Below are 25,249 nucleotides of genomic sequence, written 5' to 3' on the forward strand. Positions count from 1 at the left end.
AATATTGTTGGTAAAATTGTTGGAATGGCTGCGGTTAGGGGTGGTGCAATAATAATGTGCGTCCCCGGGTGGTCAATATTATAGGGTGGGCAAATATATTTGGCAGGCTTTGTGCTCCCCCTTTTTAGCTCTTAAAAGTTTTGAACGTGAGTTCCTCGATATCTTGCATGTGGGGGAGGGGCAAAGGTTTTTGTGCACGGCCAAAGACATGTTAGGGAGCGAGCGATTTTAGCAGACCATTTTGAGAATTGACCACCCCGGAGGTACACATTATTGCACAGCCCGGTTTATTCCCACTTAATCCAATCCCATTTGATCCATTCCCACTAGATCCAATCCCAGTTGGTCCAGTTCCCACTTTAGTCCAATCCCATTTGGTCCAATCCCAATTCGTCCAATCCCACTAGGGCCATGTCCCACTTGGTCCATGTCCCACTAGGGCCATGTCGCACTAGGTCCATATCCCACTAGGTCCATGTCCCACTAGGACCATGTCCCACTAGGTCCATGTCCCTTACCATAATTATAATGGTTTCCAAGAGTGTGTGGTTCTAGTTTACAATAAATTCTGACCGATCATAGTATCATACGACATTCCATAAGAGGCGATAATACATTTTTGACGCATGAAGATTGCTTTTAATATACATCGTTGGTTTCTTCCTCTTCTTTCCATATCAACATTCCCCACTTGCTAGTAGGTAAGCATACGACGCGGCATAAGATAGCGCCGTACACTTGACATAGATATTATGCAAAAGTAGTGCTTCCCGATGCTTCCCCCAAATGTACCGTGTCAGGCCAGAATAGAAACAATCACAATACACGCTGCGTTACTTACGACCAGATACGACCAAAGTGGCGCATCTGACGTATGAAAGTGGCAAGTATCACGCAAAGTTACTCTACATGCGATTGTGCTTCCCCTTTTTAGCTATTGCTAAAACTGCATAGGAAGTTGACACACTAGCTTCGATATTATACGACACAACTTTCAACAAACGAATGTGAATTAGAAGTTTGCACGCATACGGAGTGAGGTATCTTATATCAGAGCTGCTGATGTGACTGTGTAGTCTGGATATTATACGGCATAACATCAATGAACGTATGTAAGTTAACAGTTTGCACGCATGTGGGGAGGGGTATCTTATATCAGAGCTGCCAATTCGAATGTGTGAAGCCTGGGTATTATACGACACAACTTTCAATTAATATCATGGATGGATATTGCCAGGTGAACTGTTGTCCTAACCTATGACACACATAAGCTACCCTAACCTATCCCAGCCAAACCGTTACCCTAAATTATACAACCCCACCAACCGAGCCCAACAAACCGTTACCCCCGGTCCGTTACCCTAGCACTTGTCCTGACTCCCAAACTGGGGGGAAATGATTGATTTCACCTGATAATCGGACTTGTTTTCAGTGTTATAATGCATGAATAAGCTTGAATATATTAGCCTACTTTATTCTGTCTCATTTTATCCAAATTGCTATTGTTATTACTAATCAAATAAAGGAGAAACTATTCAAACAATTTTGGAAATACCCCAAAAATTAATTTTTTATATTTTTTTCTTGAGTGCAAAAAATTTGAGTTTTTCTCTGGCGTGTTTGAATGTTTGTCTTGTATGCAAGAGCTTTTTTCTTGCATGTTAGAAATTTGATATATCGGTCATCTTATACAAAAATTAATGCTTTCACATATTTTTGAAATTTCAAACTCACAAGAAAAAAGCTCTTGCATGCAAGAATAAAATCAAACGTGCAAAAACATCTCGTTCACTCAAGAAAAACATTCAAACATGCAAGTAATAGTTTTGGTAAAATTGTTTGAATGCTTTCTCCTTTATATTTTATTAGCTAGCAATTTCGACGAAATGAAGCTGAATAAAGTATCTCGTAACTCGTATTATGATCCGCGCCCCATTATTTTCAGTCTTTGTCAAAGACTACTCTCAATAAGGTTCAAGCAACGCTTATTGACAGCAACATTTGAATCAGTACTGCTCTATGGGTGTGAGACATGGACAGTCACTTCCAAACTAGCACTACTTTCGGGCTCTGTTGCTATTAGTATACTATCCAGAGAGGTTGCGTCATGTCCCACTAGAGCCATGTCCCACTAGGTCCATGTCCCACTAGGGCCATGACCCACTGTCCCACTAGGTCCATGTCCCACTATCCCACTAGGTCCATGTCCCACTATCCCACTAGGTCCAAGTCCCTTACCATAATGGTTTTCAAGAGGGTTAAGGAAGTTAAATACCACTACTAAATTCTGACCGATCATAGCATCATACGACATTCCATTAGAGGACAATAATAAATTTTTGACGCATAAAGATTGCTTTTATACACATCGTTGGTTTTCTTCAACTTCTTCCCATATCAACATTCCCCACTTGCTAGTAGGTAAGCATACGACGCGGCATAAGGCAGCGCCGTACACTTGACATAGATATTACGCAAAAGTAGTGCCGCCTCAAATGTACCGTGTCAGGCCAGAATAGACACAATCACAATACTTGCTGCGTTGCATACGAACAAGTAGTTCAAGTAGTGCATTGGACGTATGAAGGTGACCAGTATCACGCAAAGTTCCTCTACATGCGATTGTGCTCCCCCTTTTTAGCTATTGCTACAACTGCATAGGAAGTTGACACACCAGCTTCGATATTATACGACACAACGTTCAATAAACGTATGTGAGTCAACGGTTTGTACGCATATGGAGAGAGGTATCTTATATCAGAAGCTATCAGAGCTGCCAATGCGAATGTGTGTAGTCTGGATATTATAAACGACATAACGTCAATGAACGTATGTAAGTTAACAGTTTGGACGCATGTGGGGAGTAGTAGCTTTTACTATACCTCATAAATATTTATTAGGTAATCCAGACATCTTATTGGTTAATAACGCCAGCGTCCGAGTACGGTATTTTGGCTACTTCCCCGCGCCTGTGCAATTACGCGAACGCGGGGAAGTAGTAAAACTTCCGCACCCCTACTACCACACGGTATATCGACCCCGCGCGTCACCGTTCCTTCAGACGTAGCACTATGCTAGACAACGGCGATTCTGCAGATGCGAATTCGTGAAAATGGCGTCTGCTGCAGTTATTTGCCGAGATTACCGATGGATAATAACTCGCGAATTTGACATTTTATGAAACAAAATGAAAAACAAAAAGAAAATTTGAATAATATAGGTCAAAATGTAAATATTGATTGAACAGAAATCCTGCAATAAAATCAGGTAAAGCAAAATATTAGGCCTAAGCTTTTTTACCATGCCGACCGGCACGTTGACATGTGTGTTTTGACTTTTGTTTACGATTTTACCGTGATAGTGAAAATATGTATGAGGTATAGTAAAACAAATACAACATGTTTCATTTCGGGGAAGTAGTCATTTGTATAACTAGAGTACCTGCGGCTGTGAGGGCACTGTAGCTGTACGTGAGAGCACCACCAGCATCAGATAGTGATGCTGTTTGACCCCCACTGAACCCATATGACCTCTGACCCTAAATGACCTTGGCTTGATCCCCTTTGACCTTTGATGACCTCAGTTTTATTTGATACATCCATTTGAAATTTAGAAATCATTTTCAGCTATGAATGCTGGGAAGACATTGCAGTCCTCACAGGGAGTGGTGAAATCTTCCTGTTCCTGTCATATTGAGAATTCGTTATACCATGTTTAAGCCCTCGTAGCAAGGACTCCACCCACCAAGTCTGTGCCCGATCGGACAAAGTTTGAAATTTGATCCCCTCCGTAATGACCTTTGACCTCGGTTGACCTCAATGGTATTTTGCGCATATATTCCCCTCGTAGCAAGGATTCCACCCACCAACTTTGAGCCCCATCGGACAAAGTTTGAAATTTGACCCCTCCGTAATGACCTTTGACCTCGGTTGACCTCAATTTTATTTCGGGCATATATTCCCCTCGTATCAAGGATTCCACCCACCAAGTTTGAGCCCGATCGGACAAAGTTTGACATTTGACCCCTCCGTAATGACCTTTGACCTCGGTTGACCTCAATTTTATTTCGGGCATATACTCGCCTCGTATCAAGGATTCCACCTACCAAGTTTGGGCCCGATCGGACAAAGTTGAAATTTTGACCTTTGACCTTGACCTCCGATGACCTTTCAAACTACCCCATAAACGTGGAATGCCCGATACCTATCTATATCCGAAATATCGGAGTGATGCGTCGAAGCGCGGCGAAATGCATTGCCGGACAGACGGACAGACAGAGCTTACGATTTTATTAGTATAGACTAGTTCACCCGTTGCTGTGAGAGTTACTGATAGCGATGCTATTTGACCCCTGATGACCCCTTTTGACTTTTTGACATGTTCCCGTCATTCTTTTTACTACTTTTAAGCCCAATTGGGCATACTGACCCCATTTGACCTTCGCCCTCGAGTGACCTCGGTTTGATTTTGTTCATGCTCCCGTGATATTAAAATGTAGCCCTGGATGACCCTTGACCTCGGATGACCTCGATTATATTTTTACGTGTTCCCCTCATATCGAAGATTCCATACACCAAGTTTGAGTCTGATCGGACAAAAATTGAAATTTGAAACCTCCATAATGACCTTTGACCTCGGTTGACCTCGATTTTATTTCGGGCATATATTCCTCTCGTATCAAGGATCCCACCTACCAAGTTTGAGCCTGATCGGGTAAAGTTTGAAATTTAACCCCTCCGTAATGACCTTTGACCTCGGCTGACCGCGATTTTATTTCGGGCATACATTCCCCTCGTATCAAGGATTCCACCTACCAAGTTTGGGCCCGATCGGACAAAGTTTGAAATTTGACCCCTCCGTAATGACCTTTGACCTCGGTTGACCTCAATGGTATTTTGCGAATATATTCCCCTCGTAGCAAGGATTCCACCCACCAAGTTTGAGCCCGATCGGACAAAGTTTGAAATTTGACCCCTCCGTAATGACCTTTGACCTTGGTTGACCTCGATTTTATTTCGGGCATATATTCCTCTCGTATCAAGGATCCCACCTACCAAGTTTGAGCCTGATCGGGTAAAGTTTGAAATTTACCCCTCCGTAATGACCTTTGACCTCGGCTGACCGCGATTTTATTTCGGGCATACATTCCCCTCGTATCAAGGATTCCACCTACCAAGTTTGGGCCCGATCGGACAAAGTTTGAAATTTTGACCTTTGACCTTGACCTCCAATGACCTCGAAAACCATGCGGTCAACATGCTTTTTCCGATACCTATCCATATCCGAAATATTGGATCGATGCGTCGCAGCGCGGCGAAACGCATAGCCGGACAGACAGACACACAGACACACACACTTCGCTGGTTATTTTAGTATAGTAGACTAGTGCACCTGCGGCTGTGAGAGCCCTGATGCTGTGAGAGCACTTATTGGGGTATGGGCGCTTATTGGGGTATGGGCGCTTATTGGGGTATGGGCACTTATTGGGGTGTGGGCACTTATTGGCGTATGGGCGCTTCTAGAATTCATTGCCAGCAAGTTTGGGCCCGATCGGACAAAGTTTGAAATGTACAAATCATTTGCAGCAATGCATTCTGGGTAGACATTACAGTGCATTTCAAATTGGGCACATAGCCAAAAGCTGAATGAAACCCGCTTGGGCAGCTTGAAACTTGTTGTAGATTGTCTACTTGATTCTTTTTATCCACTTGCTGCTTTGTATCCATGTGGGGTATTTTCCCCCATTTGACCTTTGACCTTGACCTCCGATGACCTTGAAAACCACATGGCCAACATGCTTTTCCCGATACCTATCTATATGCGAAATTTCAGCGCGATGCGTCGAAGCACGGCGAAACGCATAGCCGGACAGACAGATAGACAGAGACCGCTTATTATTTTATTAGTATAGACTAGTGCACCTGCAGCTGTGAGAGCCCTGATGCTGTGAGAGCACTGGCATGATAGCATTTCTGTTTGACCCCAGATGACCTCGGTGTAATTTTTTTCATGCCCCCCCTCATACAAAGGATTCCACCTATCAAGTTTAAGGCCAATAGGGCAAAGTTTAAATTTAGCCCCTACATGACCTTTGACCTCGGTTGACCTCAATTTTATTTTGCGCATATATTCCCCTCGCATCAAGGATTCCACCCACCAATTTTGAGCCCGATAGGACAAAGTTTGAAATCCATGACCTTTGACCTTTGACCTCGGATGACCTCCATATAATGTTTTTCATGCTCCCCTCATACAAAGGTTTCGACCCACCAAGTTTGAGCCCGATCGGACAAAGTTTGAAATTTGACCCCTCCGTAATGACCTTTGACCTCGGTTGACCTCGATTTTATTTTGCGCATTATATTCCCCTCCTATCAAGGATTCCACCCACCAAATTTGGGCCCGATCGGACAAAGTTTGAAATTTTGACCTTTGACCTTGACCTCCGATGACCCTCAAAACCACATGGCCAACATGCTTTTCCCAATACCTACCTATATCCAAAATTTCAGCACGATGCGTTGAAGTGCGGCGAAACGCATAGCCGGACAGACAGATAGATAGATACACAGATACACAGACAGATAGACAGAGACCGCTTATTATTTTATTAGTATAGATATCAGAGCTGCCAATGCGAATGTGTGAAGCCTGGGTATTATACGATACAACTTTACAATAATATCATGGATAATGTCAGGTAAACTGTTGTCCTAACCTATGACACATATGCTACCCTAACCCATCCCACCAAACCGTTCCCCTAACGTATACAACCCCACCAATCGAGCCCAACAAACCGTTACCCCCGGGCCCTTACCTAACCCTTGTTTTCACTGTTATTATGTATAAATATATGAGCCTACTTTATATTCAGTCTCATTTTATCCAAATTGCTTTTTGTTATTTACTAATCAAATAAAGGAGAAACCATTCACAAAGAATTTTGAAAATACCCTCCAAAAGTTTCTTTTTTTTTTCTTGAGTGCAAGAACTTTTTTTTCTACTGTGATTGAATGTTTGTCTTGTATGCAAGACCTTTTTTTCTGGCATGTTAGATTTTCATATATCGGTCATCGTATACAAAATTGATGCTTTATGATTTTTGACATTTCAAACTCACAATAAAAAAAACCTCTTGCATGAAAGAAAAGGGTCAAACGTGCAAACAAATCTCGTGGACTCAAGAAGAACATTCCAATATGCAAGAAATATCTTTGGTAAAATTGTTTGAATGGTTTCTCTATTTATATTTTATTAGCAATTAGCTAGCAATTTTGACGAAATGAGGCTGAATAAAATATCTCGTAACTATAATAATGATCCACGCCCCATTATTTCCAGTCTTGTTAGGGTCAAGGCCTTCATTATTTCGTTGACATTTACCTAGACTTTGTCAAAGACTACTCTCAATAAGGTTCAAGCAACGCTTATTTACAGCAACAGTTGAATCAGTACTACTCTATGGGTGTGAGGCATGGACAGACACTTTCCCAAACAGGCAAAGGAGCTGGGTGGCTGCTATTCTGTTGAGGGCAATGCGTTATGTCTATTGGAAACAGCATATGACAAACAAAGAGCTGTATTGTGACCGTCTAAAGTTATCAGACAAGATCAGGGAAAGAAGGACACGGTTTGCTGGTCACTGTTGTAGAAGCAAGACAGAACCTGTATCTAAACTGGTGCACAGCACTGGATCCCGAAGCATGGGAAAAGAAAACAAGGAAGGCCTGCCCTATTATGTCGACTAAGACAAGACACCGGACTTGCAATGCAAGACAGGAAGATATGGACGGCCATAACAGTTCGAGGACAACACTCGACTTTTCTACAGTTTTCTGTAGACAAGGAGCAGTCTTCAGATAACGGCTCTTTTCAGAGCCGCCAAACCTTTTAAAATCAGCAGATAGACGAGGTCTGCTTGTTTTCTGTAGACAAGGGGCAGTCTTCAGTGAACGGCTCTTTTCAGAGCCACCAAAACCTTTAAAATTAGCAGATAGGCGAAATCTGCTTGTTCTCTGTTGACAAGGGGCAGTCATCAGTGAACGGCTCTTTTCAGAATCATCAGTAGGCAAGGGGCGGCCTACATGTCTCATTCTTAGGTACTTTGTCCTGAAGAAGTCAGAGCTATTCCTGATGAAAGCTTGAAAGTTCTAAACTTGTCCGAAGGCGAACCCGCTAAAAAACCCACAAATGTTCAAATATGCAAAATTTCTTGCTCGCTGCGCTCACATTATATGGGTGTACATGTAATTTAAGGTTTTAAATTTGGGTTTCTCCATATCTTCCATGTGTGTGACGGTGTAGGGGCCCGGGGCAAATGTTTTTGGCACGTCAAAAGAGGCAAAGATTTGGGCACGGCCAAAGGCGAGGGGGCATGCGATTTTTAGCAGACCATTTTGAGAATTGACCACCCCATAGCTACACAGGTTTATTCCCATATTCTAATCCCACTTGGTCCATTCCCACTTGGTCCAGTTCCATTGTCCAGTTCCCACTTTGTCCAATCACATTTTGTCCAATCCCGCTTCATCCAATACCACTATGGCCATGTCCCACTAGGGCCATGTCCCACTAATAGGTCCATGTCACACCAAGGCCATGTCCCACTATCCCACTAGGTCCATGTCCCTTAGGGGCTGTGCAATAATTATTTACCCCCCCGGGGGTAAAATTTCCGAACGGCTCGCCAAAAATCGCTTGCCCCCCCCCCCCCCTCTTGGCCCGCCAAAAATTCTTTGCCCCCCCCCCCTTGAACATGCCAAATTTTGGGATCCCAATTTGCAAACCTTACATGGTCTAGATGTATGTTGCGAGCGCAGCGAGCAGGAAAATTTGCATATTTAAGCGTTTCCGTACTGTTTTCCTAAGCCTTTTAGAGCGTTTTATTAAAAAGCGCCCCATGAATGTGTGCCAAAAATCGCTTGCCCCCCTCTCGGCTTGCCAAAATTGCTTGCCCCCCCCTTTCGGCTCGCCAAAATTTCTTGCCCCCCCCATTTTACCCTCCCCAGGGCTCATAATTATTGCACAGCCCCTTACCATAATGGTTTTCAAGATTGTATGGTTCCCGGTAGTTTACCATTACTAAATTCTGACCGATCATAGCATCATACGACATTCTATTAGAGGACAATAATACATTTTTGACGCATAAAGATTGCTTTTTATACACATCGTTGGTTTTCTTCAACTTCTTCCCATATCAGCATTCCCCACTTGCTAGTAGGTAAGCATACGACGCGTCATAAGCCCGGGTCATAAGATAGCGCCGTACACTTGACATAGATATTACGCAAAAGTAGTGCTTCCCCCAAATGGGCCGTGTCAGGCTAGAATAGAAACAATCACAATACTTGCTGCGTTACATACGACCATGTAGTGATTTGACGTATGAAAGTGACAAGTATCACACAAAGTGACTCTACATGCGATTGTGCTCCCCCTTTTTAGCTATTGCTATAACTGCATAGGAAGTTGACACACCAGCTTCGATATTATACGACACATAGACACGAGCACAATCCTTGCTGCATTGCATTCGACCAAAGTAGTGCATTTGACGTATGAAAGTGACAAGTATCACGCAAAATGCGCTTGTGCTACCCATTGTTCGTTTTAGCTATTGCTACAACTGAAAGTTGACACACCAGCTTCGATATACGACACAAAGTTCAGTAAAGGCATGTGAGTCAACGGTTTGAACGCATATGGAGAGAGGTATCTCATATCAGAGTTGCCAATGCGATTGTGTGTAGGCTGGCCAGATATTATACGATGCAACTTTCAATTAATAAAATCCAGGTGAACTGTTGTCCTAACCTATGACACATTGACTATCCTATACACAGCCAAACCGTTATACCCTAAAAAGTCAGGAGTACTGACTCCTAAACTGGGGAAAATGATTAATTTCATCTGATAATCGTGCTCGTTTTCAGTGTTTAATGCATGCATTGCATATATTAGCCTACTTTATTCTGTCTAATTTTTATTACAAATCAAACAAAGGAGAAATTATTTAAACAATTTTAGAAATGCCACAAAAAACTTTCTTTTTTTCCTTGAGTGCAGAGCTTTTTTCTAGCGTATTTGAATGTTTGTCTTATATGCAAGAGCTTTTTTCTTTGCATGTTAGAAATTTGATATATTGGTCATTTTATACAATATTAAAGCTTTCAAATATTTTTGACATTTTAAACTCACAATAAAAAAAACCTCTTACATGAAAGAAAAAAGTCAAACGTGCAAACAAATCTCGTGCACTCAAGAAGAACATTCATACATGCAAGAAATATTTTTGGTAAAATTGTTTGAATGGGTTCTCTATTATATTTTATTAGCAATTAGCCTGCAATTTTGACGAAATGAGGCTAAATAAAGTATCTCGTAACTCGTATTATGATCCGCGCCCCATTATTTTCAGTCTTGTTAGAATTAGGGCCTTCATTATTTCGTTGACATTTACCTAGTCTTTGTCAAAGAGCTTCAAAGACTACACTCAATAAGGTTCAAGCAACGCTTATTACAGCAACAGTTGAATTAGTACTGCTCTATGGGTGTGAGGGACAGTCACTTCCAAACTGGCAAAGGAACTGGGTGGCTGCTATACCAGACTGTTGAGGTCAATGCGTTATGTCTATTGGAAGCAGCATATGACAAAGAGCTGTATGGTGACCTTCTAAAGTTATCAGACTGTTCAGACAAGATCAGGGACGGAGGAAGGACATGGTTTGTTGGTCACTGAAGTGATAATAAAGCTAGGTCCATGTCCCACTAGGGCCATGTCCCACTATCCCACTAGGTCTATGTTCCACTATCCCACTAGGTCCATGTCCCTTACCATAATGGTTTTCAAGATTGTATAGTTCCCAGTAGTTTACCATTACTAAATTCTGACCGATCATAGCATCATACGACATTCCAGTAGAGGACAATATCACAATAATACATTTTTGACGCATAAAGATTGCTTTTTATACACATCGTTGGTTTCCTTCTCTTCTTCCCATATCAGCATTCCCCACTTGCTAGTAGGTAAGCATACGACGCGGCACAAGGTAGCGCCGTACACTTGACATAGATATTACGCAAAAGTAGTGCTCTCCCCAAATGTGCCGTGTCAGGCTAGAATAGAAACTATCACAATACTTGCTGCGTTACATACGAACATGTAGTGATTTGACGTATAAAAGTGACAAGTATCACACAAAGTGACTCTACATGCGATTGTGCTCCCCCTTTTTAGCTATTGCTAAAACTGCATAGGAAGTTGACACACAAGCTTCGATATTATACGACATAACTTTCAACATACGAATGTGAATTAGAAGTTTGCACGCATACGGAGTGGGGTATCTTATATCAGAGCTGCCAATGTGACTGTGTGTAGTCTGGATATTATACGGTATAACGTCATGAACGTATGTAAGTTAACGGTTTGCACGCATGTGGGGAGGGGTATCTTATATCAGAGCTGCCAATTCGAATGTGTGAAGCCTGGGTATTATACGACACAACTTTCAATTAATATCATGGATGGATATTGCCAGGTGAACTGTTGTTCTAACCTATGGCACATAAGCTACCCTAACCTATCCCAGCTAAACCGTTACCCTAAATTATACAACCCCACCAACCGAGCCCAACAAACCGTTACCCCCGGTCCGTTACCCTAGCACTTGTCCTGACTCCCAAACTGGGAGGAAAATGATTGATTTCACCTGATAATCGGACTTGTTTTCAGTGTTATTATGCATGAATAAGCTGGAATATATTAGCCTACTTTATTCTGTCTCATTTTATCCAAATTGCTATTGTTATTACTAATCAAATAAAGGAGAAACCATTCAAACAATTTTGGAAATACCCCAAAAATTCATTTTTTATATTTTTTCTAGAGTGCGCAAAACTTGAGTTTTTCCCTGACGTGTTTGAATGTTTGTCTTGTATGCAAGAGCTTTTTTCTTTGCATATTAGAAATTTGATATTTCGGTCATTTTATACAAAATTAATGCTTTCACATATTTTTGAAATTTCAAACACACGAGAAAATAGCTCTTGCATGCAAGAATAAAATCAAACGTGCAAAAACATCTCGTTCACTCAAGAAAAACATTCAAACATGCAAGTAATAGTTTTGGTAAAATTGTTTGAATGGTTTCTCCTTTATATTTTATTAGCTATTAACTAGCAATTTCGACAAAATGAGGCTGAATAAAATATCTCGTAACTCGTATTATGATCCGCGCCCCATTATTTCAGTCTTATTAGAATTAGAGCCTTCATTGCTTCGTTGACATTTACCTAATCTTTGTCAAAGACTACTCTCAACAAGGTTCAAGCAACGCTTATTACAGCAACAGTTGAATCAGTAATGCTCTATGGGTGTGAGACATTGACAGTCACTTCCAAACTGGCAAATGAGCTGGGTGGCTGCTATACCAGACTGTTGAGGGCACCTGAATGCGTAATGTTCCAGGTGGTGTATGACGTGCAGTCCCTAAATTCAGTAAATTTTCATCGTCAACCGTGTAATTGAATGGGATTATTTTGAAATTTTAAAACGCTTGAAATATCACAAACAAATAGGCCTATGTTGATAAATAATATAAATACAAGCTAAAACCGTTGGGGTTCGATAATGAACCCCACGAAACTAACCGAGTATATGGAAAATGCCATACGGCCGGGCGGTTTCACGGGTTGCTGGCTCGATCATGTCATCCGCCGCCTGTAATGTTCATTGAAAACAGCATATGACAAAGAAAGAGCTGTATGGTGACCACTAGGGACATGTCCCACTAGGTCCATGTCCCAGGACCAGGTCCCAATAGGTCCATGTCCCACTAGGGCCATGTCCCACTAGGTCCATATCCCACTAGGTACATGTCCCACTAGGCCCATATCCCACTAGGTCCATGTCCCACTAGGGCCATGTCCCACTAGGTCCATGTCTCTTACCATAACGGTTTCCAAGAGTGTGTGATTCTAAGTTTACAATTACTCAATACTGACCGATCATAGCATCATACGACATTCGATAGAGGCTCAATACATTTTTGACGCATAAAGATTGTTTTTTACACACATCGTTGGTTTCCTTCTCTTCTTCCCATATCAGCATTCCCCACTTGCTAGTAGGTAAGCATACGACGCGCCATAAGGTTGCGCCGTATACTTGACATAGATATTATGCAAAAGTAGTGCCGCCTCAAATGTGCCGTGTCGGGCTAGAATAGAAACAATGACAATACTGGCTGTGTTGTATACGAACAAGTGCATTTGACGTATGAAAGTGACAAGTATCACGCAAAGTTCGTCTACTTGCGATTGTGCTCTCCCTTTTTAGCTATGGCTACAACTGCATAGGAAGTTGGCACAGCAGCATCGATATTATACGACAAAACTTTCAACAAACGTATGTGAATTAGAAGTTTGCACGCATGAGGAGTGAGTTGTCTTATACCAGAGCTGCCACTATGTCTGTGACTTTATACGGCATAACGTCAATGAACGTGTGTAAGTTTGGACGCATGTGGGGAGTAGTGTCTTATATCATAGCTGCCAATGCGAATGTGTGAAACCTGGATATTATACGACACAACTTTCAATAAATATCATGGATGGATATTGCCAGGTGAACTTTTGTCCTAACCTATGACACATAGGCTATCCTAACCCATGCATCCTACCAAACCGTTACCCCAAAATATGCAACCCCACCAACCGAGCCAAACTAACCGTTACCCCCGGCTCTTACCCTAGCCCTTGTCCTGACTGGGGAAAATAATTGATTTCACCTGATAATCGGACTTATTTGCACGAATATACTAACCTACTTTTTTCTGTCTTATTTTATCCAAATAATTGCTATTGTTATTACTAATCAAATTCAGGAGAAACCATTCAAACAAATTTGAAAATACCCCCATTTTTTTTTCTTCTCTTTTTTTTCTTTAGTGCAAGAGACTCAAGAGTATGAACATTCAAACGTGCAAGAAATATTTTTTGGTAAAATTGTTGTAATGGTTTCTCTATTATATTTTATTTGCTAGCAATTTCGACAAAATGAGGCTGAATAAAATATCTCGTAACTCGTATTATGCTCCGCGCCCCTTTTTTTAGTCTCAGTGTTAGGGTTAGGGCCTTCATTATTTCGTTGACATTTACCTAGACTCTCAACAAGGTTCAAGCAACGCGTATTTACAGCAACAGTTGAATCAGTACTGCTCTATGGGTGTGAGGCGTTGACAGTCACTTCCAAACTGGCAAAGGAGATGGATGGCTGCTATACCAGACTGTTGAGGGCAACGCGTATTTGGTGTAAGCGCTGTATTTCCAAAGTTATCAGACAAGATCAGGGAAAGAAGGACACGGTTTGCTGGTCAGAAGCAAGACAGAACCTGTATCTAAACTGGTGCACTGGATCCCGAAGCATGGGAAAAAAAACCAAGGAAGGCCTGCCCTAACATATGTCGACATTCTAAGACAAGACACCGGATTTGCAATGCAAAACAGGAAGCCATAGAGGGGGAGCAAGCGATTTTTATCAGACCATTTTGAGAATTGACCACCCCGTGGGTACACAGGTTTATTCCCATAGTCCAATCCCATTTGGTCCATTCCCACATTGTCCAGTTCCCACTTTGTTCAGTTCCCACATCGGCGGCCACTTGGTCCAGTTTTCCACTTTCTGTCCAATCCCATTTTGTCCAATCCCGCTTCGTCCAATCGCACTAGGGTCATGTCCCACTGAGTCCATGTCCCACTATGGCCATGTCCCACTAGGTCCATGTCCCACTAGGGTCATGTCCCACTAGGTCCATGTCCCTTACCATGATGGTTTTCAAGAGTGTTTGGTTCCCAGTTGTTTACCATTATTAATTACTAAATTCTGACCTGTCATAGCATCATACGACATTCCGTTAGAGGACGATAATACATTTTTGACGCATAAAGATTGCTTTTTACACACATAGTTGGTTTTCTTCCTCTTCTTCCCATATCAGCATTCCCCATTTTCTAGTAGGTAAGCATACGGTGCGTCATAAACATCATAGCGCCGTACACTTGATATATATATTTCGCAAAAGTAATGCTTCCCACATATGTGCCGTGTCAGGCTAGAATAGAAACGATCACAATACTTGCTGCGCGTTGCATACTACCATGCAGTAATTTGGCGTATGAAAGTGACAAGTATCACGCAAAGTTACTCTACATGCGCTTGTGCTCCCCCTTTTTAGCTATTGCTATAACTGCATAGGAAGTTGACACACTAGGCTTCGATATTATACGACACATCGTTCAATAAACGTATGTAAGTCAACGGTTTGCACGCACGTGGGGAGTGGTATCTCATATCAGAGCTGCCAATGCCATTGTGTAAAACCTGGATATTATGCGACGCAACGTCAATAAACGTATATAAGTTTACCATTTGGTCGCTTGTGGGGAGTGGTATCTTATATCAGAGCGGCAAATGGTGTTGCTTGTACCCTGGATATTATACGATAGGCTACAACTGATAAACGTATGTGAGTTAACAATTTGGACGCAATTTGTGAGGTGTTGCCTGATGTATGTTATACGTCAGTTCCAATGTTCAATAAAAGGCATGATACGTACGAGTTACCCGTTTGTACTCAAATGAGGAAAAGGTCTCTTATTCACGAGCTGCTGCAGCGACTGTGTATAGCGTAGATATTATACGACACAGCGTTCAATAAACGTATAGTATGTGAGTTGACCATTTGCACGAGATCGGGAGCCGTCTCTTTCCGTCTCTTATAATCACATCTGTCGATTGTATTGTGTGTATCTTGCATATTATACGACGCGACGTTCAATAAACGTACACGAGTTACCCATTTGCACACTTATGGAAATGGGTCTCGTATATCACAGCATCCAATTCAGTTGTGGAGAGTTTGGATATTTTACGACGCGACGTTCAATTAACGTATGTGAGTTAACAATTTGTCTGCATATGCAGAGACGTCTCTTATATCACAGCTGTCAATTTGTATGTGTGTATCTTGGATATTATACGACATACCGTTTCAGGAAACGTATACGAGTTTACTTTGCACGCTTTTAGAGAGAGGTCTCTTCTGTCACAGAGAGAGGTCTCTTACTGCGACTAGGTATAGCCTGAATTTTATACGACACAACATTCAAGAAACGTATAAGTTACCCAGTTGCACGCTTTAGGAAAGATGTCTCTGTCACAGCTTCTGCCTATCCAATTGATATTTCACAACCAATATATTTATAACGTTCAAAATAAAACTTCAAACCATTTAATCGCATGCAGAGAGACATCTCATTTACATATCAGAGCTGCCGATACATTTGTACATGTAACCTCCATGTAACCATGGTAATCTTTATATTATACATTGTACTGACTCCTTAAGGCTAGAGGATAATCAGTTTGATGCGGTTTTTAAACCAGATTTGAACTCGGGATTTGAGCAATTTTGAAGTTGACCCCTGTATTACATTTTTCCATGTTTCCCACAGGGATTCGGAGTACTTTTTACCTGTGAGATATATCGCCAAACCAGAATACTTAAAACAAAAGTCATATCAAGACTTACAGACTCGTAGATTTCAAAATAAAGAGTCGATAGATGAAGAATTTTGTTCTGCGTACGTTGATACCTTATTCGGCACGATGTGATTGTATTGCACTATAACTCAATCGAATGACAAATGTTCGAGTTTCAAAATTGACGAATTTAGATATCTCCTTAAAGGCAATTGTTAGGGATTTAATAAGGCTGTCGATTTCCGTAAGAAAAACGTTTAAACGGTAACAAAATCGGCCGTTTAAACGTAAAAGAAATAAATTTTTGAAAAAATATTTCTGGCCAAAAAAGCAAACTATCGAGGTCCAAAACAAGTCAACAATGGTTGAAAATGAAGGCTGGAACCCTTAAGTGCACACAAATAGGCATAATCGGTATTGTAAAAACCGAAAAATCAGACCTAAACATGTTTAGTGTTATTAAATGCATGAATATATGTCAATTTAGTTTCAATTACTTTATTTAGCATCATCTCATCAAAATTGCTATTTTTATGGCTAATTATATTAAGGAGAAACCTTTTACATAATTCTGGAAATTTAAAAAAATATTCTAAAATTCTGAAAATACAACAAAAGTACATTTCAAGTGCACAAGTGTTTTTCTTCTGGGTAAGATTTTTTTTTTCTTACATGCAATAGCTTTTTTCTTGCAGGTTAGAAATTTGATTAATAGGTTCATACATGAATTTTGTATGTGATGACCTATTTATCAAATTTCCTACCTGTAAGAAAAAAGCTATTGCATGCAAGAAAAAATTTCTTACACAGAAGAAAAAAACTTGTGTACTGGAATGTATTTTTTTGTATTTTCAGAAGTTTAGATTTTTTTTAATTTCCAAAATTGTTTAAAAGGATTCTCTTTTATTTTATTAGCAATAAAAATAGCAAATTCGATGGAATGAGGCAAAATGAAGTAATTAAAACGTTATTAACACATTTATGCATTTAAAAACATTAAGAAATAAATGTAGGTACGATTTTCAAGGTGATTATCAAAATGTGCACTTCTAAAATTTAGATAATCGTAATTTGGAGAATTAATTTCACCATGTTCAGTCCATCTTATGAATATGAATTTTACCTTAAAATTATGAATCTTACATTTAAAACTTGATCTGATGATACATACAATCGGTTCCCGTTTATTAATTTTGTTTAAAATGTGATCATCTTTTGGCTGCAGATTCCGATCATCTTGCGATCTTTGAATGAGAGTGGGATCTACGTAAGATTATTCGGCAGTCCGTGGTCGGCTCCAGGTTGGATGAAGGACAGTCAACAAATGAAAGGGAAAGGCAGATTGGTTGGAGACCCTGGGGGAAAATATTATAAAACATGGGCAAACTATTTTGTAAAGTAAGTATTGTTTTACACTTGGATAGAAGGTTCGTGAACACCATATGATATGTTAACAAAGCATATGCCGGTTTACTCCGGTTTATGAAATTTGGGGTAGAAGCATCCCACAGGGGAGCAGTGTTTACTCAGAGGCCGTATCTCAATTTTGGCCCAGTGAAACTTATTTTTGGCCCACACAAATTTGTAATGCTGTATTACAATTAGTCAATTTGGGGAATTACTGAGCCAAAATTGGGCCAATTTCGGAAGAAAATGTTTCATTTGGCGCATCCAATTTCCAGATAAACACTGCAGGGGAGCAGGAAGGACGGAACTGTGAAAAGCACTTCCGGTTACACCACCAAGTTATACAAGCAAGAACTTTTGAATTGATTTTTTTTTTTCAAGCTGGCCATTCATCTACTGCAAGTACTGTATTCAACTTCTCATTATGCAAAATATCTGCCGGGTCAAAGAAGTGTCAAGATCTTAATATTACGTTTCTCGTCAGTATTTATGATATAAAACAGACTGCCGTGCCTACAAATTATTCAGTAGAACTGGACTCTAATCATCGCATCCAAGTTCAATTGGAGGAAGCTGTTGGATCCAGGCACAAGAGAAGAGTTTCAACTAGAACTAACAAATCGATTATGATTCCATAAACATCACCATAAGATACGAGTCCTTTGAAACAACGGTACAAGAAGTTGCAGATAAAGTGGTTGGTAAGAAAGAGCCCTGTGGTCTGCCAAGCTGGGTATCTGATGAGACCATCAACCTTAAAATCGAGAGGGATAAGGCTAAGAAGAAATTTTGTCTAAGCAATTCCCCACAATCAAGAGAAAGATGGAGGAAATTGAATAGCAGTCTCAATGATTCTCATAAAGTTGACGAGGCTGCTGCACTCAAATAAACAGATGGATAAGCTGAGAGCAGCTGATGAGACTGGGAACTATACAGCTACTCGGAAAACTGTCCACACACTCTCAGGAAAGAACTCCAAGCGAAATGTGAAAGTCAACAAGAGAGATGGGACAGCTCCTTCAAGTGATAAAGAACTTCTCGAGGAGTGAAAAAGTTTCTTCAGTTCATTGCTCAACAATGACAGTGGTTTGGGTCAACTACATGTACCCCACCAGCGCAAGAAGATCTCCCCATCTGTGCTGACCCCCCCTTACTCGTGACGAGACTGTTAAGGCAATTGCCGCCATGGAAACCAACAGAGTAGCAGCTTTAGATTGTGTCATTACAGCCGGGGCCCTTCATCCAGGGAAGTGGTGATCAAATGGTTGATGTCATTCATGCTTCCTGTTCAGAAGTTTACACTACACTATCTCCATCACGCCAATGGATTACCAATGTTATTAAACCATTGCCAAAGAAAGGTGACCTTTATTTGATGACCATCTATAGAGGCATATCACTCAAGTCATCCTTGTTGACTATCTTTTGAGAAAGGCGTCTGGATCAGACTCCGGAGTTGTGACCTGTCCTCGTCGATCAAGAAGATATCCGTCCAAATTGCTAAATGACTTAGACTTTGCTGACGATATCGCTCTCCTTGAGTCCTCCACCCCTCGGGCCCAAACTCAGCACTCCAGGACCGCTAATGCCGCGGCAAACCTTGGACTTATAATCGGCGCATCCAAAACAGAGTAAACCCCAGCCTCCTCACCAAGTGTACGGAAACCCCATTTAGCATGTAACCAACTTCAGATACCTAGGCTCCATGGTGGGGTCCAGTGCTAGTGACCTCAAGAGACGGAAAGCTCTTGCTTGGACAGCCTTCTGGAAATTAGAGCAACTTTGGAAAAAAGTCCTACCATCCCAATTTCCACCAAGGTTAAACTGTTTCACATAACCTGCGTCACAGTTTTGCTATACGGCTGTGAGTCGTGAGTTATCTCCAAGGATATGGAAAATAAAATCAACTCATTTGGCACATCCTGCTACCGTATTATGCTGACCATCAAGAGACGGTACCGTACCAAATACTACCATCTACAATCTGACAGAGACAGCGCCACTTGTTGAGAAAGCCAGGACTCGTCAACTGAAATTTGTAGGCCATATACTCCGCTTGCCTATGAGCCAGTAAAAGAGTGTGCATTTGTATATGTCCCAACTCATGGTAAGAGGAAACCTGGACGGTAACGATCCTTGTTCTGGAAATACGTCCAGTGTCTTTTGGGGGATATGTACAGCGTGCTGAGTCAAGGTCAACTATCAGTAATGGCTCAAGACCGATGAAGCTGGAGGAAACTTGTAGTAGCTTGACCGGGAGCTTGACACGATGTTATGCAGCAAAAAAGCACTTTATAAGGCACTACATCGTTTTTGATCCTATAGCGCTATCGGTGCCCGAAGAGGTACCGATGACACTTTTTATTGTACCCTGAATATTTGTACAGTGCATTTGTTTTTTATTTAAATGAAAAACAATAACACTATGCAACTCTTAATTATTATGCTCGATACAATTTATTATCAGGGAGCGATGTTAAGAGTCATCGGTACCTAACCGGGCACCGATAGTTCTATAGGACCAAATTGAACGTGGTGCCTAACTATTTGTCAAAGGCCAGTCGCACGTCAATGCCAGTGTAAATCTTTTAAACCTATCATTTTGTACTTCACAGATTCCTGCAAGAATATGCTAGGAATGGCATCGACATTTGGGGTCTAACCGTCGAAAATGAACCTTCGGCTGGCAACTTTCCTGGCTATAGTTGGCAAGCAATGTATTTCTCGTCTGAAATGGAAAGGGATTTTATTAAGATGGATTTAGGGCCTGCCCTCAAAGCAAATGGCTACAGTAATGTGTCGCTCATGATATTGGATGACCAGAGATTCATGTTGCCAGAGTGGGTTAATCCAGTAAGTTTGGCATTATTTTATTAGAATTGTTTTTCGTCGTAAAGAGCTTTTATAACATGACTTTCGGCATAATATTCCTTTTTTGAAGAGATTATTGACAGAGTTTTTGCCCAACTTTGATCAACTGCGGGATCACGACGCTCTCCTAAAACAATTGTATGCAGGCGTATACTTAATGTTACACATGCATATACGCCCCTTCCCCCTCCCCGCACACATGAAAAGGTATTAAACCTCCCATGAGTTGTGAACCAGGTAGTAGAAAAAGCACCCCAATTTTATTAAATTTGCACATTAATCTATCTTGGCTATAAACTCACGTGCTTATTGATACACCACACCACACCACCCCACCCTGACCCCCACACATATGGCATGACAACACAGCTTCTTCAAGTTAGTCTTTATATAATTGTTCCAGATATTAAATGATCCCGAAGCTGCATCATATGTTTCTGGTATCGGCGTCCACTGGTATTGGGACACCTTCTCTCCTGCGTCAGTGCTAAACCAAACCCATGCAAATCATCCCAGTAAATTCTTACTTGGTACCGAGGCGTGTGCTGGGTCTGGGATGTTTGAAGATGCCGTCATCCTTGGCAGCTGGGAGAGAGGAGAAGATTATAGCCATGATATTATAGAGGTAACGTTTTATTGGTATAGACCATTCCTGTAATTGTCAATTCCCTGCCGTTGATGGGGTGAACATCGCTTTCGTTATTTAAAATGATCACGCGATAGCTTTCTTGTCCTCACTACATGTATTCGACTATTCGTTATGTGATAGCGATGTTCACCCCATCAACGGCAGGAAAGTACAATTATGGGAATGGTCTATACTTTGGCTTTTGTGGGTTTGATTGTTTGTTTATTTTGAGCAATTTTATTTTGGAGAGGTTACAGATTTTATTGTTGTTGTTAATTTTTTTCCTTTTTGTATCTACTGTGTTTTAGAGGTGTTTTTTTTATCATAGGCTAATTACTTTTCGCTGAATTTGAACCAATGGGACGGTGAATTTTGCAGGTGTCCTGAGCTGCATTGTATTGTAGGCTTATATAAGCTGATTCCAAAAGAAGTAAACTCATCTTTGTGACGCTATTGTACGAAATCTAGAAAGAATTCACTGTAAATGAAAACTGGAAATTCACTGAAAATAGCATATTTTGAACGTTTAAATTAAAAAAGAATGGTTACGCCATTTGCTTAGGCCCCTACACCAAACCCAAGTTATACTCATTTGAATAAAACCATCCATTTTTGTATCTGCACACGGCTTCACTTCCCATGCAAGTAGCTATGATCAAGGTAGTGTGTTGACAGGTATGGCGCGATATTCAAATGCAAAATAAAGTCGTGTGGTAGGAGTGGTTTCGATCATGCCCAGCGGGCTAGGCCTAAAGACGGGTCTCATGAGTTTTTTGAATTTATCAATTTCAATTTTATCATATTGCACTGCACACAAAGAAACAGGTCAAGTACAATATAGCATATCGTTATTATGACGACAAAGTTTTATGAAACTAAGAGTCCACGTGAAGTTTTTGCTTGTTGATATTATTTTCTCTAATCCTCGATTTATTGTTAATCTTTCATAATTTGAATCATTGGGTGACGAGTTTTCTCTAATCCTCGATTTATTGTTTATCTTTCAGGATTTGAACCATTGGGTGACAGGCTGGGTAGATTGGAATATGGCATTGGATTTACAAGGTGGACCAAACTGGGTACAGAATTTTGTCGACAGTCCTATTATTGTCGACACTGAACATGATTTGTTTTATAAACAGCCCATGTATTATCATTTAGGGCATTTTAGGTAGGTTTTAAACTCCTTAAATTGCTTATTGCTACAGGGACATGTCCCTTGTTTAATGCATATTAAAATAAAGAATTAAAAGTTAGAACCGGCAAAATATTTATAGATTATGTGGTATTAGTTTGCCCTTAGCCATCGACTTCGTACCGCATAAATATGGTACACTTTCCAGTTATATGTTGTAAGAAATTGTTTCATAATAACTATGGAGATTCACGGATTTGATTGCTTTGTGATGTTTGTGATTTCTACAGTAAATTCGTTAGTGCTGGCTCGTGGCGGATTGATTATAGCACGGATAAGGAAACATCGCTAGAAAGTTTTATCGTCCAGCAAGCCGATTTATCGTTTGTAGCGGTATTTTTGAACAGGTGAGAATTCTGCGCGGCAGTATAATTAAAGACAGAGATAAAAGGAATTTATCGCGTCTGACGTCACTGTCAATTACGATCCTTGATTGGTTAACACAGGTTAATAGCGCGTAAAGGAAGACCGATCTATCTGGTGCTGATCGGAGAAAAGGAAGAGAAGCAAATGGCGAAAAATTACATACTTTTACAAGGCAAAAAGCAGCTTTTCTAGGCATTGTTGACATGGTGCCTTCGCGAAAGAAAGTTTCCTACTATAAAAACCTAACTTTTGATGGTTTGCATGTCGAAAGGTGCAAAATTAACAACAAGGCGCCCGGTTATACCGCCGGGTTCAGCAAGTCATCATCACGACACTTGTAAGCAAGTGCTTGAGTTTGATTGACAGATGACGTCAGACGCGATAAAATCTTTTTATCTCTGTCTTTGATTATATAGCAGCTCCACGGGTGTTCATATTTACCCCACCCACCGACTTTGTCTCCCCCTATAGACCCCCAGTCAGCCAGAAAGACCAAAAATCCCACTATTAGGACAATTTTCAGATTCGGTGTCACAAGGGGGGGGGAGTTCATGGGGACATTTGCCCCGACCACAAATTTGGGCTTTGCCTCCTCAGTTGCCCCCCCCCCCTCCAAATATCATGAAATATAGGGACGGCAAAGAGTAAAGTGTAATTAAAATGACTAAAAATGAGACAAAGTAGTTGAAATGCTGGCTACGATGCTGTGATAATTGCACGTTTTATTGCACTGTCACATTGTGTCTTAACCAAGCATTTTTAAAGCATTTTTTCCTGCTGATTCCTGATAATATCTGACACCCGGTGTGGAGAGAGTTAAACAACAAACTGATGTAAATTACCTCGAGGAGTCATTGACACAAAGACGTAACTCCACTTTGGCTATTCTGAGAAAAATGAGTTTAAAGATAATGGTCCACATCGCTTTTATAGTAGTTAAGTCTGTTTCACTGGCCATTGATTTCAATGGGGAAGGCCTACTAAATGGAGTTACTGCTGCATGCTGGTTAATTGTTTATTGGAAAGTACTCATGTGCCTTTTTATGTTTCTGAAAATTTTGATATCAAAACCTCATTTTCGAAAAAAATGGAGTTACGTCTTTGTGTCACCGACTCCTCGACTTTTTTTTCCTGTTTCACTTCTACAGAAAAGACGAGCCCATCAATATCCACATCGAAGATCCCTTAGACTCTGACAGAGGCGTTATAAATGCACAAGTGCCGGCAAGATCTATTCAGACATACCACTGGAAACCAAGTCATACGGATCGCAAATAAAACATGACTGTAAAAGAGACTATCAAGTTACTCTATAGTCGTACTACCTCGGAAACAATCGTGTGCAATTCATGAGCTTTCTCGGTTATGGACTGAAGGGTCGAAAATCATAATAATTATATCAATATTAAGATTAAGAATATTATAAACATAATTATTATGGTATTATCTTCTGAGTAAGTGGAGTGAGTGGGAGATCATAATCAGAAAATTGATCTATATGGTCCTTTGCAAGAAAGAGCTTTGAAGCCGCTTAGCCGTGAAAGAGGGAGCTACGCGTATATCATACAGTCTAAGTTAGTTTCGAAAAGAGTAGGTAATTTGTGGGAAGATGCTCGGAGGATATGCACAATCACAGACGCGCCATTTTGAATTTAGAGAGTATCATCATTCATCATCAAATCGAGCCAAGTGATGGTCAGAATTCATTCAGCCATTACTGGGACCCCTCCGGACCAAACTGGTGTTGTTACTGCCCAATTGGGTGGATTAAAGCCGCTGAAATATGTATTGTTTAACATTCTTTTGTCTACGTGTAACACGGGTGATGGAATACCAAGGCCACATCATTTCACATTTCAGGTGGCACAGCTATGGCTGCCATTGAGGTGTAGGAATGCGTTAAATTGGATTCGTCTAGACACCTGTAATAAGTTGATCTCATCGAACAGCGTCCTCTATAATATCGTACGGGTGATCCGAGCTTAGATGGTAGATTGAGGGCAGTGCAACAATCTTCGTCTGACGCCTGTCTGACACAGCTCAGGCCTGGTCTGACATTTGGGGGTGAACTACAGCAGAATGAAAAAACAATGTTACAATGTGTAATGTAATTTACATGAAAATCGAAGAAAGCTTGCCCCATGACGGGAATGTTAAATATCTGAATTTGTGTCATGATTAATATAAATCATTCCTCATCCAATCAACCCATTTCCCCCGGTTATTTTTC

At 40.8% G+C, this 25,249-nt stretch overlaps 1 protein-coding gene across 1 annotated transcript in view; it reads left to right on the plus strand.

Annotated features, from left to right (window-relative positions):
- The window catches only part of LOC140140824 (lysosomal acid glucosylceramidase-like), a 35,203-nt gene extending 10,165 nt beyond the window's left edge, over positions 1 to 25,038 (plus strand). Inside the window, exons 6-11 of the mRNA XM_072162579.1 lie at positions 17,778 to 17,950; positions 20,575 to 20,812; positions 21,234 to 21,455; positions 22,466 to 22,629; positions 22,884 to 23,000; positions 24,168 to 25,038. Coding sequence (XP_072018680.1) covers positions 17,778 to 17,950; positions 20,575 to 20,812; positions 21,234 to 21,455; positions 22,466 to 22,629; positions 22,884 to 23,000; positions 24,168 to 24,297 — 1,044 coding nt within the window. The 3' untranslated portion in view covers positions 24,298 to 25,038. The remainder of the gene's footprint in view (positions 1 to 17,777; positions 17,951 to 20,574; positions 20,813 to 21,233; positions 21,456 to 22,465; positions 22,630 to 22,883; positions 23,001 to 24,167) is intronic.
- The last annotated feature ends 211 nt before the right edge of the window (positions 25,039 to 25,249 follow it).

Source organism: Amphiura filiformis, chromosome 19, assembly GCF_039555335.1.
Source record: "Amphiura filiformis chromosome 19, Afil_fr2py, whole genome shotgun sequence".
Lineage (NCBI taxonomy): Eukaryota > Metazoa > Echinodermata > Ophiuroidea > Amphilepidida > Amphiuridae > Amphiura > Amphiura filiformis.